General features: G+C 36.7%; 1 protein-coding gene across 3 annotated transcripts; it reads right to left on the reverse strand.

Moving 5' to 3' along the window:
• Positions 1–239: 239 nt before the first annotated feature.
• On the reverse strand, positions 240–10,330 carry LOC104595666 (U-box domain-containing protein 5-like). 3 transcript variants are annotated; one of them, XM_010256497.3, is made up of 6 exons: positions 9,853–10,327; positions 9,077–9,151; positions 6,791–6,976; positions 4,839–4,946; positions 2,036–3,219; positions 240–1,518 (listed from the first exon to the last, which is right to left on the reverse strand). In XM_010256497.3, the coding sequence occupies exons 2-6, from the start codon at positions 9,128–9,130 to the stop codon at positions 768–770; spliced, it is 2,283 nt and encodes a 760-aa protein (XP_010254799.1). In that variant the 5' UTR covers positions 9,131–9,151; positions 9,853–10,327; the 3' UTR covers positions 240–767. The 3 variants fall into 3 exon arrangements, with proteins under 3 accessions (XP_010254799.1, XP_019053006.1, XP_088743279.1); XM_019197461.2 differs by lacking the exon at positions 4,839–4,946 and having other exon boundaries at positions 9,853–10,330; XM_088887153.1 differs by lacking the exon at positions 9,077–9,151 and having other exon boundaries at positions 9,853–10,328.
• Between the last annotated feature and the right edge of the window lie 10,752 nt (positions 10,331–21,082).

Below are 21,082 nucleotides of genomic sequence, written 5' to 3' on the forward strand. Positions count from 1 at the left end.
CATAAAATAGGCTACAACCTTAAATATGAAGTTACCAGTTGCAACTGGCAACAGATTTATATAGATAATTGCTTGCACAGATAAACTGTCTTGTGACAATTTACAGTTGAATAACTGTCTTGTGACATGTACAGTTGAATAATGCTACAATATTCAAATACCTCAAACTTGAAATGAAGAAAATTGATCGAGCCTCAACATGGACGCAGGGAAAAGTGCACCAAGAAATACCAGAACTGATCATATCAAAAAGCAGCTACCTCCATTCATACAGCACGACTTTACAATTTTGTTAGTAAAAAGCCAGAACAACCGGCTGAAACAACGTGAATGAGTAACCAATTAATTGTAATTACATATATATTCATACAGTTAGCAAGACAGACCAACCTACTCATGAGTTCCTATCTGCTGCTAAAGCTTCAAAAGCACACTGTGCTGAAACATCATGGTTGGTTCATGAAGTCTCTTCAGCGCATTTTGGTAATCAGACTTTATAGCTGTATTAACCCAAATTCCCTTAGAGATACTTCTTTAACCAATCATGGTGCTTCAGCACCATGTTTTGCTGATGAAGCAAGAGACCCATCACCTATGGATCATATCAAGCTTAATATGTTGCTTATACTTTCCCTTGATAAGCTCATAAGCATGTAAACTGGTCAGCTCATGTGGAAATATACACAAATAACTGTACCTGGACCCTGTTTGTTGTCCTCCATGATATAGACCATCCAAGTCGCCAAAGCTCATAAGAGAGCTAAAGATCAGGGCTTTGAGAATATTACCAACTTTCTTCCAAAAAAGTGAGCAGCCTTGGAAGATGGCTTTTTCCCTTTGGAGTGCTTTGCAGGGTCCCGTGACAAGTCAGGGTCCAGTCCAGGGTGACAAGTCAAACTTTCAAGATGATCATTATGTCTTATATCTTTCAAAATCCTAAGCAATTCCATTGCACCCTCCTTCCCTCCGATATTCCCATTGACTGATATAATGACCAAAGATGAGATAACGCCCTCGTCCGTGACCATCTGGCAATACTTTATGCACTGAGAACATAAAGAAAGGAGAACAGTCACCGAATATTCTTGTTCCTCAGGATTCCCCGTCTCAAGTAATTTTGCAATGGAAGTTAAACATCCATTGGTTTCAGCAACTTCTTTCCTTGCTTCTTCAATATCACACAAGTTGTTTAGAATTTTAATGCAATGCCCTGCAAGCAAACTATCACTGAAAAGCGGAATCAACTTTGGGATACATCCCAAGGACAGAATACAGGACCCAATGTCTCTGTTTAAGGACAAGTTATACAATATTCTAGTAGCAGGAGCCTGGAATTCTCTAATTTGAGTATCAAGCATGTTTAGGATGGAAGGAAGAGCACCAGACATCACAATCTTTGATCGACAATGCCGGTGGCTTGACAAAACTTCCATAATCACAAGAGCTTCTTCAGTGATTTCAGAGTTGAGAAAATTAACCAATAAATGAAACATCTCTTCACTTAAAGGTGGTATTGCACTGCACAAAACAGCACAAAATGTGAAAATAAGAAAAATAGGGAATCTTCTTTAAAATCATATATTAGAAAGGTGAAAGGAAATGCAAGCATGACCATGAAGGCATTTCATAGTCAAGGCTAAACATGAACAAGGACCATAAGCACAAGATAAGAATATAACATTTCATCATCTGAAATTTTTTTTTCAACATTCTACAGTGAAGAGACACACTAGGTGGTGCCATGCAATGACTGGAAAAAACATGTTCTTTGGTAAATTTAAGCCATGCAACCATGCCAGACTGACAGTTTTACATGATATCAGCTGAGAGAAACCAATTTTTACACCCACTGGATGAGTCAAAAATTAGAAGCATATAAAAACAAATAAATCAGAATCACATAGGACATCTATCAAATTTTTAAACCCATTTGAAAAATAAATTATCTTGTATGCATTCTATAGGGGATAAAGGATTTTCAAGGAAAGAAGGACTTATTAGACATAGCCACCAGCAAAAGCGAAGGACAAATTACCTGGTCTCCCTAAGTAATGCCAAAAGCACTTGAGCACCATCCCTTTGTGCTTTTGTATCATTAACATCACATGCACACTTCAAAAATCTAACTAGTGAGTCAACAGAACTATTAGATAACACAAAATAGCATGATCGGTAATTGTCTTTCCAATGCTTTTTAGTGTCTTCCACAGCTTTGCATTGTGATTCCCACGGAAGTGCAGCAAGTTTAGAGAGCAACAGTGAAATTTTCTCACTGTTAAAACTTTCAAAAGATTGGGATTTGTGGAAATTGCAATTCCCTTGAGAGGATATAAAACTTGAGCTATCTGTCACCTTAACATGAGAAGAATCAGAAACATAACTAACATCTGAAGAGTCAATAGATACGGTACTGACATCAATCCTAAGATGTGCATCATTTAGAGAACTGCCAAAGCTAGCAATGGAATTGGAAGATGAAGTTTTCCACGAGTAAAATGCTGCAGGAATTGGTTGTGAACATGGGCTAGGAATTGTGACCCCATGCTCTGTACACCACTTGCAAATAAGGTCCTTCATTAGATAGTTTGGAGTAATAGATAGATGTGGCAACTTTTTATGAGTCTTTGGACATGTTCCGTTGCCCTCATTGAGCCACTTCTCTATCCACGCCCTTTCAAAGGTTTCTCCAGAAGCAATAGTGACAGGATCGTGCATAAGTATTGAAGAAATGGGGCATCTGAATTCCTCAGGAGGTATTGCTGTACAAGATTTATAACTTCGAGCATCTCTATACCCATATTCTACATCATTTTTCTGATCAATTGACTGACCACATATAGCACCACTGCATATATAGTCTTCGCTTGAATGTACACTTTCATACTGAGCAGTGGCATTCTCTGTTTCATCACCCTCATATGATTTGCCATATTTCCTCAGAAGATATAGAAGATACTTAAGGATCCTCTCCTTCTTCTCAGTGTCATGGAATTTATCAATTAGCTTCTTAATAGCTCTTCTCTCTATCAATAGAGCCTTTGGGGATGTAAGTTTCAGTCTCAAAGCTGCAAGCTTAAATGCCTCAGCTTCAGAAGTTTCCATTGAACCAGACATAGATACGTCCTTCCTAATCAACTCTAATACAACCTTTCCAACCTCTTCTTCAGAGGATTCCAGCAGAAACTCTGAAGTCCTAAGATCGTTGATGATTCCAGATATCTGCAGAGAACATTTTACTACAAAATTATACCAAAAGAATATGATAAAGAAATAAAATCAAATAGTCATAGCAGAGTTAGGAGTAACGATTGGATTCTATTTGAGAGGTATGAACCTTATGAATAACCCAATCAAGTGCTCTTGGCAAATTGATCTCCAAATTTTCTTTTAGAAACCATTTAGCACTGTTATTTTAAGGAGAACTCCTAAGAAGACAAGATCTAGTAGGCACACCCTAGTGAGCACACTGAGCAAGCACCCAATAAACATTCTGACAGCTGTCTTAGAAATTCGTTTTGAATCATTTCAATGGTAGGCTGGGGGGTTTTTTATGGGACAGGTATCAAAAAATTTATTGAGTGCTTATTCAGTGTGTTCACCAATCCTACCTGATCCGGACACAGGTTTTTAAATATCCCAAACAAACCTTACTCTAGAAAGGGTTTCAGAACAAAATCTCCTTGAATATTTTAAGAAGGAACGGAGAAAGACAAGGTAGAGACTAGAGAACAAAAAACATAAGATGTTTTATTTCAGAAAAAGGATTCAGATATAAGATTAGCATCATAACCCTTCATGATTTTCTTGAAAAAAATCCATTCATGATTTGAATCATGAATTGCATCATAAATTGAAAGATTTTGACAATTATGGATATGATACCTGGATACCCATACAAGAGTGCTGCATCGTGTTGATACTTCAGTTTTTATTGTAAATTTTGTATCCAATACCATATCCAGCTGTGTCCTTGCTGTAAATATGGTTGTAATATCTTTTGGATACATTTTGTAATAATGAGGCTCCCATAAACCTAGTTTGAGCCAGCTATATCCAAGCTAGCTCTTTCTAATTTTCTGATTGTCACTACATTAATAAAATTATTGTTGATCTGTTGTCAATATAAGAGTTAAAATTGCCCTGACATGAGAAACCTATTTTTAGCCAGCTAAACCTAAGTTATCTCTTTCTTCTTTTCTTATTGTCACTATCCTAATAAATTCTTGTTCCATATAAGAGTTAAAATATCCCTAACATGAGGGATAAAGGTATTATTTGTTTTACAGATACAACACATCTAGACATGTGGCTGTAACATTGTAAAAAATAAAAGCAGAATATCATGTGGTATTGGAGGGACACTGATGACTGCAACCCCAACAAGTTCAAAGCATTAACTTCTCAGAATAAGATCAAAACAGCATGACGCTTTCTGTTGGTTGACGTTGAGTGGGGGATACATGCCTTCTTTAGTGGAAAAAACATGCCACCATTTTTCTACCAGTAATGGTTAGAGGTTTTATTAATATCAAATATGCCATCACAGTTTTGTACATTGTCTTAATTACACTATTACCCCATTGTAACTTTCTATTGCTTGGTGCAATGGTAAAATCTCAGGCTGACAAGTGTAAGAATGTTGGTTTGAGCCTGAGAGGGGCCACTTAGTGCAATAAAATTCCAAAGATCAGGTTCATAACCAATCTACCCCTCCCAAGACCCCAGATAACAAGGACCAACATTGGGTAATGACCCCTATTGTTCTAAAATTTCCTATTTCACACAACAAAAAATAATAAATAGATGAAGTCCTTAGAGGAGAATAGAGACTGACAAACCTCTACTGCCAACACTATTGGAACCATATCTTGAATTTGACTTAAACTTCTAACAAGTTCATCACGTACTCTTTCAAACCTTGCAACCATGGTTTCCCCTCTAATTGCCTGAAAATGGTTTATGGAAAGCACAAGTTATTTAAAGAATGGCAAACAATCTCAAAGACTTCAGATGAATGAAGAAAAATAGGTAATAGGCCACAAAAGGGAACATGGAAAAGCCCACAACATACATATAAAATGCCTTTATTTACAAAAGAAATTTACCAGAATCAGTAACTTTAAATTAAACATGTAGCTTTAGATATGGTAACAAAATAGTTTCCAGGAAAATTTAATGCCGTAATTTGTACAGCTTTATGCAATATGAAATCTTTAATTCCATTATGATGATTTTGTTAGCTTGGCTTACCACTTGACAGGCTCTGAATATAGAGGCAAATTGATCTCAACAGAAATTTCAACCAGGGTGATTAATCAAAGAGAAAAAAGGATTTTCATAACTTCTAGTAACTTTTCCACTTCAAAATAGGTGGGTGGCCAGTTGTCAATCACTAATATATACCTTTACTGCCCTTATAGTTTGCTCGAAATTGCCATCTCGCACTCTGGGTTAATTGTTGGTTTGATTCAGTTTGGTTTCAGTTCAAAGCAGGTTAAACTGGGCCCATTGCCTTTTGTATGTCTATGCCCTTAAAGAGATATACAGTCACAACAAAAGAACCAGTTGCCTTGTAAAAGTAGTCAGTATTTCTACCACAGTTATGACAATGTCATAAGCAAACAGCAAAGTGAGGTTACAGAATTCACCAGAATGCTTAGAAAGATGATCAAATCAGAATCCACAACCCCATTAAATTGTTACACATGATATGATCAAAATCAGGTTATCAAGTAATTGAATGGACACATTTTCATCAGTTTCTCTCGTTCTTTAGAGTATAGTGTAACAGGACTCCAATTTTCAGTGTCTTGGATCAATTATCCATAGGAAGAAGAGGTTGAGAAGATGTAAATCATAGTATAGAGTTAGATCTGGATGGATAAAGTACAAATATATTTTAGGAATCTTATGCATTTGCACATACACCAAAGCTGAAAGTGAAGTTACATGCATACATACTATATTGACATGGATGAATGGTAAAACCAAAGGAATGCCAACTAGAGAAGATGTTTCGTGCAGGTTGAAAGTTCAAGAATGATAAAGGGAAGAACAAAAAAAAAAAACCTTGTTGAGGTAGTGACTAGCGAGGCAAGATTTCTCGGTTCAATTCTTTAACAGAAGATATGACCTTAAATTGAGGCACAACCTCTGTTCAGGTAGTTAAGTATAAGATTCATGTTGTTAACCACATTTGGTTGGGATAAGGTAGATTGTGATGGTGATTATTTTATTTATTAATTAATTATTATGGTGAAGAAAGAAAAACTATATTAGAGGGAAAGGCAAAAGATGAGGGAGGGTTGCCAATTGCGTAAACCCATATGCATAGCCCATGGCATCCTCCAATGCAAATGATAAGAGATCTCAGGGGAATCCATGTAGTATCCACATATACTGATTTACATCACAACAAAAGCAAGTAATCATAATCCATAGGCAGATTAGCTTCCCTATATACTAGTTAAAACCAAAGCAAATATCCTAAAAGTGGACCACTTAATGAGTAGAAAGACATGAGATGGACAAGGTAAATACAAGGAGTGGTGATCACTCTACTAATGAATTCAATAGCTCTTTAGAATTTGATATCATTTTCAGATTAATGTTCCAATTGCTAATGATCCGTTTCCTAAAGCTTTCATTCTAATAGCCAAGTTTACCTCCAAATACTTTCCCTAACACTTAGATAATACAAGTCTGAATGATCTATGTAGGTTCTGTTCATCAAAAGCTGTTCTAAATGCATTGGCATTTTTTCTCTTTCTTTATTCATTAGAAATCGTACCAAGTATAGCTTGCTAGCTTCAGTGCAATACTGAATGAGTAATTTGGCTTTCTCTATTGCACCGTTTATTGAGCACAGGGCTTCTATTCCAGATGTGCAACGTGGTCGAGAAGATTCTATGTATGGGAATATCCATAAGATTTGATCCACAGATTTCATAAGCTCCATGCACATTAAACGATGCACCTGTGTCATTGGATAATTCAGATAAGATGAATAAATAAATACATATAAAAACAGAAACTGAGAAACATTGCTACTCATAAATATTTAGATGAAAAAAAAAAGGATATTGGAGGAAAAAAACTAGTTTTGGTAGTTTAAAGTTTGTGAGAACAGATCCACAACTGTTGTTCGATAATATCATCCCCCCCCCCCCGCCCTTCAACTAGTGTTATGCATCTTCATTCTTCTTAATATAAAACATATTTTCATAAAAATGAAACAAAAAAAAAAAAAACAAAATGAGATCCCCTTTCTCTTCTTCTTCTTCCTCCTCTTTAGGAGGCTTATGCCTCTTACATTTTGAACTATGCCTCATGCCTCTAGGTAGTGGAACGCTCCACATCACACCTTAACATTTTAAAACATTGGTTCCTTCAAATGACTTCATTTCTGAGCCTATCCTTTCCAACTTTTCCACATCCATCTTAGTATATGCATTTCAGCCACATTCATTTTTTAGACATATTGTTTCTTGACTGCCCAACACTCTGCTTCATACAACATAGCTGGCCTTACAACTGTATTATAGAATTTTCCTTTTAATCTAAGTGGTATTCATCTATCACATTAGATTCTGGATGCATCCCTCCATTTTGTTCATTCTATGGTGTGACTCATTTAGTTATCTCTTGGTCTCCAATCATATGTGTACCCTGATTTGTACTCCTATTATTATTAAATCAACATATCATATATTCTGTTTTAGTCCTTATTTTAAACCTCTTGTTTCTAAGGTATTTGTCCATAAATTTAATTTTTCATTTAATCCTTCGTTAGTTTCATCAAACAATTTCATCAGCAAACAACGTAAACAACGTACACCATGAGACCTCCTCCTGAATATGTTCAATCAATTCATCTATTGTTAAAACAAATAAATAAGGGCTAAGTGTTGAACCTTGGTGAAGGTCCATCATAATTGTAAAATCTAATTTCTCTCCCACAGGTATTCTAACCTTGGTTGATGCACCCTCATGCATATATATCCTTAATAAGTCAATATACCCATTAGGAACCCCTTTTGTTTCCAAGATCTACCATATTATTTCTTTAGGGACTCTTTCGTATGCTTTATCTAGATTAATGAACACCATATAAAGATCCTTCCTCTTCTCTCTAAACTTTTTTTTATCAATCATCTCAAAAGAAAGATAGCTTCCATGCTTGATCTCCTTGGCATAAACCCAAATTGGGTCTCTAATATTTTTTTTGCACGTTGTAACCTCTGCTCAATTGTTCTCTCCCAAAGTTTCATGGTGTAGCTCATAAGTTTGATCCCTCAATAGTTATTACAACTTTGTATATCATCTTTTATTCTTAAATATAGGCATCATACTGCTCTTTCTCCATTCATTGGGCATCTTCTTTCCTTTCATTGTCTTATTAAATACCTTAGTTAACCACAATGAGCCTACCTATCATACATTTCCACAGTTCTATTGGAATATGTATTTACATGAAAATAGTCTTATAAAATATTTAAAAGGGTATATAGTGCTGGGAAGGAATGAAATCATGCAGTTCTACCCAATTTGACTTTTTACCAGGCATGTAATCATTAGATCCCCGACATTCAAGCCTCAATAGTGTAAAGGTAACCCATTGCCACCCTCCACGTGAAGGTTCATATTCTTTTTATCTTTATTTTTGTTGTCTTCATTGCCAAAAATGAAAAAGAAGTAAAAAGCAAGAAAACTCGTTAGGTTTTCAGAGAGGAAATTATATCCATTTCTTACTCTCTTGATCAATGAGAGGAAGGAATTTTTTTATCCCCTTTTTCCTGAAACTTTGCATTCTTTATTGAATTTTGTTCAGGTTGTCAATTGAATTTTTGTATCTTCTTATAATTACTCCACATTAGGATGTAATTAACTAATTCAAAATCCTATTCTGGCCCAGATTTCAATCTGAACTTATTACAAGGAAGTCAAGATGGTTTTCATAAAATTGATTAAAGATACGGAAAATTTGAATAGACAAGATGATAAAAATCTACATTTGGGGAAAATTCAACACACTCAAACTGATATGCACAGAAAAGGCTATGGCAGTCATATCTACCTTAACATTGGAGCATGACAGCAATTGTGTAACTTCAGCAACATCTTTCCCCATCACACAAAAGTATCGTTGATTCTGAACATTCAAGTTAACAATTGAAAGGCCCACATTTAGCATTGTTTAAACATTACCTATCCATTCATATAAACAACAGTTCCTATTTAATCCTCTAAAAATCTTGTTAAGAAAGCTTCCAACATACAGTTTATTCAGTATATTGCTCTGCAACTCTCTACAGTACAGGAAAAAAATACTCACAAATAGATCAAGCTAAAATAATTATGATTTTCTATTATAAAAATATATTTTTAAGAGTAAAAACGTTCTAAAAATCCTCATAATGTTTCTTCAAATTGAGATCTATTACTAGAAGTATATTAGTTGTATGGGAACCCAATTGCAGGCAGAAAACAGGTCTAAAAACTTGCTTCAGTATAACAATATTCTTTTGTCCTTCTTAATACAATATTAGTAACTTCCGAGAACATAAAACAAAAACACTTTTTATACAAAATGCCAAAAAATGCATCACTTGGCTCCTGGGCCTCGAGATACATGCAGAAAATTCAAATTAATACTTGGGAGATGATTCAGGAAAAAAGATATTTTGTCAGTCAGGATTATTCAAAGCATATCCAAAAGAACAATACGACAAACAGGTTAATCAGATTTTATAACCTTCCGCGTTCGAGTTCAATAAAAAAGATAAGTATGGAAAATATTAGGATTAATCGCTGCACAGGAGAAATATGGAAAACATCAAGATAAGTACTTACCCTGCTAACTGAAAATCAGAATCCAAAGGCAGGGAATTTTCTCCAAGTTTCTCTTTTTCTTTTTTTCCCGAAAGTAGCAACCCAGGTCCTCGCGAACTCCTTCTTCCTTAATACAGCGATGCAATAAAGAGAAAACTACCACTCCAGCAGATGACCCAATTAAGCGAATTCACTATACTTTAACGAAACCAAAACAACTCCTTCAAGTTAAAATGGGCTTTTAATTAAAAGTTCAGCTCTCATAGTATCTTCCGAGCAGAACTTCCCAAGTTAAACCATGAGCAGAGCAAAGAAACGAAGAATATCTAAACCCTGAGAACATAATCCTTCTGTCCAAGTGACCAAGCTTCATTGAAAAGCCAGAACCATCAAAAGTAAAAGCAACATAGAACCATAACATACCCGGGACACCTACAAATAACTTCAAACAAACCGTCTATCCGTGCAGAAAGGGACCTGTTTCAACTTTCAATCAACTAGATCTTTCTTTGTTTGGACATGGTCGATGCAGGAGAGAGAGAGAGGAGGTCTCATCAACCGCTGACATTTTGTAAGCGTAAGTGTGGTCCCATCATATTATATACGGGATACTTTTTATCAAAACAAAAATAATAATAATAATAATGTTTACGGGACACCATCGCCATAGGTGTAGTGTATTATTCACTCGTGATTGATTACGTAGCCCCTTTATACAATACATAAGCATGGTATTGAGGGCATTTAAGTAAATATACCTTTGAAAGGACAACACAGCAACGACATGACATGGCCCACTAATTAATAAACGTTAAACGTGGAACGTTGTCTGGGTGGAGCCTACTTTTGTAAAAGTGTAAAAAGAGGAAAACTGGAAAGGTAGTGGATGTTAGAACTTAGCACTTAAAGGCCAATCAGGTCATGTCCGAATTAATTCGAAATAAAGAAATAACATTATCAAACAAATCACCTCATATTTCAATAAACTATATGGTATATGTTTCATTCGTATCCAACTTCGACCAGCTATCATACTTAAAATCATTATAATTTGATTTAATTATGTCAAATCTCAAAATACAAAAATACCATTTTCACAATTATACTTGATGAATCGATTTTTATTGATGCATCGATTTTTTGGCTAAGTATTTCTTTATTTGGTCTGCTTTTAAGTGGCCGATGACTCAAGCCAAAGTGGACTTTGGCTGCCTAGCTGAGTCGAGCTGGGCAGGCTAGGTGGTGAGCTGGCTATAGTGTCGAGCTGCCTATGAGGTACCGAGCTGACCAGGTGGCGAGCTGTCTGTGAGGTGCCGAGCTAACCAGGTGCCAAGATGCCTGTGAGGTGCCGGGCTGACCAGGTGTCGAGCTGCCTGTGAGGTGTCGGGTAGCCTAGGTAGCGAACTGCCTAGTGACAAGCTGGATTGATGAGGTTCATTGCTCTTTAGAGACCTACAAGGAACCAAATGTTAGATGACCCGGGGTGGCTAACCCGGCGAGGTCGCTCCGATGCTTAAGTCAGTACTCTCATAGTAGACTACGAGCTAAAAATCACAAAGTATAAGAGTTAGAATTTGTTTACTTGCCTATTTGCCTCCTTGCCATTGGGGTTGGTGCCTTTATATAGGCATTGTTTGGCGTGGGCTTCACGCACCATATCCAAGATTTCTGCGAGGTCGTCTAAGTGGTTCGAGATTCTCGGAGGTAACCGCCATGCACGTTGACCACCCTCCGGATCGTTCGGCACATGGGCCAACTTCCAAGGATCGTGGGAGTGTTAGGATATGCATGCCGAACTTGTCGGTGAGCACGTCTCGCAAGTCGCCAGGTCGGCGCATGTGCCAAGCCGCCAGGTCGGCGCCTGGACCAGGCTGCCAGGTCGGCACCTGGGGCAGGCCGCCAGCTCAGGTCTGGGGCAGGCCACCAGCTCGCATTGGGCTAGGCCGCGCCTAGGCCATGCCGCCAGGTCGCGCTGGGCCAGGCCACCAGGTTGGACACCATCAACTTGGCAAGTTGTTGCCTGAGTGCTTTCGGGTGTCACCTAGTTTTTCTGAGGTGCCATGTGTCACAATGTCATTGGAGGGCCAAATCCGCCCTCATCATTTGCCCCCCACTCTCGAGCCGAAAGTAATTCGATGAAGGGAGTAAATTGCTTCTTTTGGCCTGAAATGACTAATTCAATGAGCTCGTAAGCGTTGATTCAATTCCTTAGGCTCTGGGAGCGACTAGCAGTCCACTCTCCTTACCCTTGATTTTGCCCATGCCGAAGAGGCGATTGGGTCTTATGTGCCCATGTCGAGGAGGTGACTCGGACTTATGTGGTGTCGAGGTCTTTTATCAGCTCTGCACCTTAGCCCTTAGGATCTATGAGCGACTCGTAGTCCACTCTCCTTAATCTTTGATTTCACCCATGCCGAAGAGGCGATTGGGTCTTATGTGGAGCCGAAGTCTTTTATCAGCTCGCCAGTTTGCGCCTGGGCCAAGTCACCAAGTCGGCGCTTGGACCAGGCCGCCAGGTGCGTGGGCTTCACGCACCATATCCGAGATTTCTGCGAGCTCGTCTAAGTGGTTCGAGATTCCTGGAGATAACCGCCATGCATGTTGACCACCCTTCGGATCGTTCGACACGTGGGCTAACTTCCAAGGATCGTGGGAGTGTTAGGATATGTATGCCGAACTTGTCGGTGAACACGTCTTGTAGGTCGCCAGGTTGGTGCATGTGCCAGACCGCCAGTCCACCAGGTTGGACACCATCAACTTGACAAGTTGTTGCCTAAGTGCTTCCGGGTGTCACCTAGTTGTTCTGAGGTACTACATGTCACAATGTCATTTGAGGGCTAAATCCGCCCTCATCAATACCCTTCAATTAGGCTCGGCCAATGCATTTTAATCAACGCTGAACCCCTCTCAAACGGGCCCTACATATAATATAGAAGGTATTATTTTTTGGGTACAGAAGAAATTACACTTGTAAATTTATTCACTATTTCATCATATAATAATTTATGGTTATTAGGTCTCCATTTTGTAGATATGTGCTTTTTTTTGAAAGTGAGTACAATGTTCAATGATGTCGTACTTGAGATGATTGTCATTCCTCCTTTCAAAGAATCGTTAAACCCAAAAGATTAAGCTATTAGTTGAGATTTTTATTTTTTAATACGTCTCTTCATACAATATACAACTAAACCATTTGGTCAAATAATTATTTTTTTAAAAGCCATTTTAAGGAATTGTTCAACTTAAAAACTTTGAAACCTCTAAATATAAATATAAAGGTATAGGATCAACCAAGCAGGTGAGGAATGACGAGAGAGAGAGAGAGTGAGAGAGGATGAATACATCGTGTTGATTAAGTCCATTGAGAGAGAGAGAAAGGTTTTTGTCTTTGTCAAAGCCCTTCCCAATCCCAGTTCCAACCCATCGGCCATCGATAGGGATGTCGGTAGTTGGAGGGTTGGCGTTTTGTGGTAACTTGTGGTATTCTTTTTTCCTTTTCGATGAATAAATAAATTATTATGTTGAGTTGTTGACCCTTCTTGTGGTTGGTGGAATTTTGGGTCAGATTCGACTAAGCTTACTTTTATAATTTGAAATATAAAAACGATACCAACTAACGAGTCCTGCTCTTTACGAGGCGCGCCTAACAACGACCTCACATCGTATCTTGGCCTTATACTCCTGTATTTGTGTTTATTACTAATAGGGACTCATGCAATACATAGGATTTGTTATGAAAATGTGAAACAATATAAACTGATAATATATTAATAATTTAATAATCTTTATTTTAGTACTTTATTATAAAAATAATTTAATAATTTAGATTAATTATATTAATAATTTTTAACAAAAATAATAAATTATTGCTAATTACTCAATAAATAATTATTTTTTTATATTATCTATTAGTGTTATATTTTATTTATTTTACTTTATTAATCATTAAATGTTATAATTAAATTAATCTATAGATTAACTTTTTTTTGTCATAATTAAATTAGTCAAAGTCGAAGCTCAAAGTTTAAGACTATGAAACAAATCCTCATCCTCATCTCCGTTTTCATCCTTGATTAGGTATCAGTATCAATCCCTATCCTTGTCGAGGCAATATCCATCCTCAGCCCCATCGGGTCGTGGAAGTTGAGTACCCAATGGAATGGGCAACATTGCCATCCCTATTCATATTCGAATCCTATTAATTGGTTAGTTGTCATAAAACTATAATTTGAAACCTAATAAATAAAATAGAATTTTAGCAAATTTTTATCTAGCAACTATTAAAGAAATTAATAAAAAGTAGTAATTCGTAAAATAATAATAAAAAGTAAAAAATTATTAAAAATAATGAAATAAACCACTTGCATTCCATATGAAAACTATAAAATTTAATTAAAATATTAAAACTAATAATGACCTAATTATAAATGTCTTAAGACTCCTACTTAAGAATGATAATTTATAACTTAGTTTAAACCCGACTAGACCAACAAATTTTCAGGCTCAAGCAACTATTTTCTTCTGAGCAAGGTCTAGCTCAGATCTACACCAACCCCACACAATGTAGACAGTAGGATTATAAATGGTTTGGATTTATATCAGAACCACATGCATCCCACATCCGCATTTGATTATGAAATCTAAATTCACATTCGCATCTGATTATTATGTTGTGTTTTAGGTCATCTTTGCATTTAATCTACAACCATCATATTGTGTTTAAAATGATAAAAAAATTAACAAGTTTTAAAAAACCAATTATGTTTAAAGTATATATGTATAATAAAATGAAAATAGAAAATATAAATATTAAACTTAATATAGTTATACATAATATATATGTATACATAATTATTGGGTTCCAGTTGTTGTTTTTGGTTCATTTAGAATTGGAATTGGAATCAACTAATTTATAATTATTAGAGAATTGGGGCATATATCCCAAAATACCCAAATATTTTAAAAGGTATATCAGTGTATGAGTGTACGTATATGTAGCAGACTGCACCGGTAAAGATAATATCAATATTTTAATCTTTGATAATGTTTTGGGCCCTATATATTGTATTACCCAGCCAATGCAGTTGGATTGATGGTTGTGATGATGTTTAAGATCGTTGTTTTTCTAGTTAGTTGGCCATTAGCCCATAACCCTTCTTCTGTCTGCATTATACAGTGAATGATTTAGCTAAGAGAGAGAGTGATTTAACTTAGAAGGTTTGAATTTTGGAGCGAGTACATACATTATACAGCGCTCATGGCTTGAGGGTAGTGAGTCATGGAAGCATCAATCCATGTTGGGCTTAGCTATTCAGACAAACCTCACGTTATTGGTCTTAGCATTGATTCCACCCAACGCCATGTCAATGTCACTCTCAGTCCATTAGAAAAAGTGAAAAAGCAACTTACAGGTGGCAAGATAGATAGAGAGAGAGAGGGGGGGGGGAAATGAAATTATCTTTTATAAGCATTCAAACATTGAGAATGGATTGATAGCTGGGTGACATGGGCTGTGGGATACTGGGATCAATCATTCTACCCCAATTAAGTTATAAATGAGAAGAGAAGAGAGAGAGAGATTGAGTGGTTGTAGACCATATCCACTTTATTACTATCATGGGGTGCAATGATGGATTTCACAATTTGTGATAGAGGTATCAAATTCAAATTCAGGTTAGCTGCTCTCTTTATCAAAAATAATTTCACCAAATTAACATGGATGGCTCATCGCTTCATAACCATAACCGCCCCTGGTGAAGGTATATTCAATCTCAAGTCTCCCTTACAACCGACATACCAATTGATGAGCCAGCTGCTGGGACCTTCTTGTATATATATGGTTAAGTCTATAATTAAAAGATGACAAGCTAAATCCTTGCTAAGTGTGACAAATCAAGCATTCACTTGTCATCCTCAAACCGGAATTTAACTCCATTGTTGAGCGCTTAATTTGGTTGCTGTCGGCCAAAATCAGGTGTGGATTTGCAAGAGAGTAATTAATTGGTGGTGGTCTACAAAGAAACCGTCAAGTTAATAAAGAGATAGAAAAAACTAATTTGTAAGGTGAATCATACGGGATAAAAGTTATTTTTAATATTTTTCAAAGGTATATGGTTTGGATGTATTTTAAAGGACAGGTGTCAAAAAATTTTGCAAGTATTACGGTACTATGCCGGACTGGAGCCACACATTTTAGGTCAGGAATCAAGATAAATACAGAATAAAGATATAAATTAATATTGTATTAATTAAATTTAAGTTTTATGACCTGCACCAAAACAGAGGCAAATATATGCTTTACATAGTATAGATAAAGGCTTTTGTTTTAAGAAAGTTTCAAGCCCAAATAATTACAATTTATTGTTTTAGCATGGTTGTTAGTATGTTAGCTTGTTACTTGAGAATGAGATTAGGGTTCGAGTCCTGGTACGAGGATGGTATTTGAATGAGGGCCCGTTTGAAGAGGGCTGAGCTGAAGATAAAAGCTTTTGATACAGCTATTGTTTCGGCTGTTTTGAAGAAGCTGCTTTGGTTTAGTTGCATAAATAACATAAGCTAATGTTTGTTGATAGTTGGCTTAGTTGCCTTAGATTAAAAAAGCATAACGGCCAGCTAGAATTTGCTCTGTTGGAGTTGCAGCCATGAAAAACACCACCAAGCTGTTCGTTCCATTAATTCTATTTTGATTAACAAAAGTCTTGCTACAATGAAGCTGTAAAATCTAAGAAGAAAGAAACATTCTTTCTCAAGTAACAAAGGGTGTACCGAGTTGATTCACCTCAGTCATTACCATGTAAGGAGATAACCCTCCTGTGTTCAGAAGAGGAGGGAAGAGAAAAAATTAGCAACCTGAGCTAGCTATTGTGAGTAGTGATTGACAATCACAAACACGCCCAATTAAACCTTGTAACACTAAACCTGTGACCTCTTGTGTTGTGGCCTGTGGGTGAATGCCGTGGATGGGTGGCGACCTGGTGGGTTGGACCAGATCTCCCTTTTCAAAACCCCATCACGGGGTTTATGTATAGTCTCCTTGAGATCTCTATCAATCAAATTCAATTACTACACTTTTTTTCCTACATTAATCAATCACTGCGTGAAAAGTGTTATGTTACACGTGCATATGATAGAAACTGAATTTTACAACACGATTCAGTATAAAACTCAGTTACTCTTACCAGTGTGTTCTTGCTGCTTTCATATATATATATATATATATATATAGTGACTGCTCATTATAGGAAGTGTAGAAAATCCGGACTCGGCTTATTGATATATCTGATCAACAACCTCATTATTTAATTATCGTGTGATTGATATTGATATTTGGAAAAAGCAACCCAAAACCAAATCAATTGTTCCTACCTACGCACATACTAAGTATAATACATTATTCATAAACTTCGGGACCAAATTAAAGTCGTATAGTCTAGTGTGGGATACAACACATCAAAGAACGAATACCAACCAGGAACCAGGGACCAATTGAGGGATAGTCCGCTGCACTGGATGAATTGTTTCAGTGCTGGTGCAATTTCAAATCCCGCTATTAAAAAGAGGCAAGACTCACAATCCTTCAATTCAATTCAAGACTCACGATTCACGACCCAACACCGATTCACCGAACCTGATGCTCTTTAATACTACCCGGTTCACATGAACACATCCACATCTACCCAACACTGGCGAGGGCCAAGTCATAGATATAATATAATGGACCTGGTGAGTTGAAAATTGGAATCAATAAATGATGGGGTTTTTTTGGTTGATGAATAAATGATGGTTGGGTGTATTAATTAATTACCCACTTTTTTCCTCTTAGGTTTGTTTTGAAGGAAAAAGTAGGAAAATGTAGGGAAACCTTTAGAAATCTTGTATAGGTTTCCCCATCTCTCCCTTCTTTTCCCTACGTTTTCCTTCAAACCAAACATAACTCAGTTAAATTGGACACGTGCCCCTGTTTTTTATCTAATTTTCGTATTTTACCTCAACTTTTTTATATATATTTCTCCTATAAACCTTTATCAGAGAACAGTCTACTCTTCAGCCACCTGACATGAACTCAACTTTTAAGTTTTAATAGTCTAGTCTAGCTCAGCGTTTTAAAATCAGTTAAAGCTGTTAGAGCCTAGTAAATTTATGAAAATGCACATGCCACATTTTCTTTTTACTCTTATTCTAAACTTAACATTGTTTTATCTCCTACGATTAGAATAAGAATAGGGGTGATCATTTTCAATGTGACATTGAAATTTTGGCCTTGGGCCTAGATTTTGTATTTAAGCCCAACTTGAAACTTCAACAGACCTGCAAATTTCAGGGTCAAACCTGGGTACAACACTTCAGGCCCAGCCCACACACATATATAAACCTGTAATATATTTTTTGGTAAAAAACATATATTTAACACTTTGTAATAAAATGTATAATGTATAAAACATAATTTATACATAAAAGTCATAAGCCCGGAATCAGGCCCGCCCATGATCACTAAGAGAAGTAAAATTGGAAGTACTTTACGACACTTTATAGTCATTTGAGATTAATTTAGTCTTATCAATGTAATTTTTGAGATTTATTCAAGGAATTCCTACACATGTATACTCTTGCATCAGATCCATGAATTTTCAAAGTAGGTATTATCCTTGTGCATATTTCTGATACTCTTTATACTAGTTACAATACCAATACTTCAGAGGTTGGGTCACTTCGACTGATACACATGAGTTTACATCTCCGCCCCACAGCACATCCCGTCGTGTATTGTGAACATTGACATCATCGGGAGATGTTCACAATATACGGCAGGATGTGATGTGGGGCATTTGTGGGGCGGAGATGTGATCTCGATGCATGCACCTTTACGAGTACTTTCTCATACCAATCAATGACATGATCCCACATAAAAAGAGTGGTCCAATAATATGGAACAAACACAGCATCTCATATCAAGTTAGAGGGACATCAACATTATATTAGATTCCAACATAGAGTAAAAAAATCTTCTGCTTTCTCAATACCATTGATTCAACAAATTCTGAAATCCTTGAAGTATCTTAGAGATAACAGCCTAGCCCATGGGCTGAATGGTCCAAAGGAAACAAAGCCCCTCTGCTGCCTTCCACTAGAGAAATGGGAATCAAGGCAAGATGGTCGACGTGGGCATGAGATCTCATGCCCACAAGAACTCTGCCCATGTCCCCTCACAACACACTATTCCTGCGAATTGGGAACATCTCCCCCTGCATAATACTATGCAGGTGGATGAGATATTCTCTATATGTGGCTGTAATGTTATATGGGTAAACATGGGTAGAGTTCTCTGGGCAGGAGATCCAGATTTGGTTATGACGTTGTTTTACCGAGAAGAAAATTATGACAAAGATTAGCACAAGAATTTCAAAATGAGGGCCAAGGATCTTTTAATGATAAACCTTAATCCGACCTTGCTGCCCAAGCAACTTAACAAGAGAAATTAAAAAACAACATCGAATAGCAAATGAAATGGGAAAATGAAAAAATATCCCTTTGCGCCCTCTAGGCTTCTTGAGTTTAGGCTTCCTGATCCTGAATTTGTCTCAATTGAAAGAAAAGTGGAAACGGCCCATTGGCTTTTAGGTGTTGGGACTGGAATTAGAATTAAAGGTATGGGCTTGAAAAGAGATTGTAGGGCTTTACCCAGTTGATCTGGGCTTAGGATTCTGATTTGAGCTTTCATCATAGAAGTAACATCACGTATCATATTATCATTGTAAGGCTGTCAGCATGAGCAGCAGTTTATCCTAACCATGTGTCATTGGCTAAATAAACAATCCCATTTTTGTATTAACAATCCAACTTCATGGAAATGATGTTACCAAATTTTGTCCATCTTTAACAGGGCCGCTTTACTTGTCCTTTCTTGCTGACTGTATTGGCTTGAATTGTATCTGAATATTGTTGATGAATTTCGCCTTGTTAGGCTTAAAAAATGCCATCCAACTCTCCATCTAAGCTTGACATTAGAAGAAAGTAGATTTCCGGCTAACCACGGTCACACTGACTTAAAAGAAACTATGGAAGAACTAAAGTTAATTAGATGATGATGATGATGATGATTTGATAGACAAAAATAAGTAGTCATGTAAGAAACTGGATCCGTAGACGGTAGAGCTGATCATCGTTTAAATACCATCCATTTGTCCAATTCTAAATCGAAATGATGCTTAGAGTTCAAAAACATATATCGATCAAATCACACCATCACCACCATATCATGATGGGAACCAACAACCAGAAAAACTTCTAGTACGTATATCAATTGGTAGAATGGAAACAAATATGACCAGATTTGCAAATTTGCAACCTTAATTAACCAAAAGAGGATTAAATATTTGGGTGTTTTGAACTATTTCATCATTTTAGCATTCTTCCATCTATTCAAATTTGAAACATATACCGATCGATCGTATTAATATTATATTCCTGCTTCGCCACCTAATATTTGCATCATGTCCCATCCAAACTTTTCAGGCAACAAATCTTTACCAATCAACTTTTATCTTTATATGGGTTTGGAATATATTAGTCCGACTCCATGCACAAAAAATAAAAATCTATATTCTTTATGGGGAGAGTGCCTAATTCCAGCTGGCTGGTATATGATCAAAGTGAACCGAACTAGCTAATACAATTGTGTGCTTATCCTTGCAAATGTACCATCAGTACTCCGGAAAGATCCTTCCACTCCCTTCGGGTACAAGGCCCCACTATTAGAAATGTCTCCCTCAACATCTTCAACTACTGTTCCATTGTTCAAAGCTCCCGCTAAAGTTGGCTCTCTTTATTCATAACTTTGATTCCTCATGTATGTATGAATATAGACCAACTTTGGGTGCCGGACCTTTCCAGCTCCTGAAAACTCATTATTTCGCAATGACCCATCAACAACTAAGTATTAAAGGACTTAATACAGACTTTGATTCTTGATAAAAAGATTATACTCAAATCTACCATTCAAAACCGCAGCAATCCAACTCCAACTTGTAAGGACTAAGGACCGAAAACCAACCAAAAGAGAACCATCTTTTTTCTTTATTATGAGTGAGGCAGGAATCTATAAACATTGCTTTCTCAGCTTGGATGTGAGATGAGATGATGATAAGGATTCTAAATATCAGTATGATGGTATATCTGATTTCTCAAGGACCGCTTTTTAATACAGAGATTCCCAGCACCATTTTATGTCTTCCTCAACAAATGATCACTCCCC

The sequence above is a fragment of the Nelumbo nucifera genome, chromosome 5 (genome assembly GCF_055504915.1).
Source record: "Nelumbo nucifera cultivar China Antique chromosome 5, China Antique-T2T, whole genome shotgun sequence".
Classification (NCBI taxonomy): domain Eukaryota; kingdom Viridiplantae; phylum Streptophyta; class Magnoliopsida; order Proteales; family Nelumbonaceae; genus Nelumbo; species Nelumbo nucifera.

Excerpts from the sequence above, each read along its gene's own strand:
- LOC104595666 (XM_010256497.3), bottom strand. The coding sequence starts at position 9,130 with ATGGGGAAAGATGTTGCTGAAGTTACACAATTGCTGTCATGCTCCAAT. Across the intron at positions 3,220-4,838 it reads CAATAGTGTTGGCAGTAGAG|ATATCTGGAATCATCAACGA; the intron begins GTTTGTCAGTCT and ends TGTTCTCTGCAG. Across the intron at positions 1,519-2,035 it reads GCATTACTTAGGGAGACCAG|TGCAATACCACCTTTAAGTG; the intron begins GTAATTTGTCCT and ends TGTTTTGTGCAG.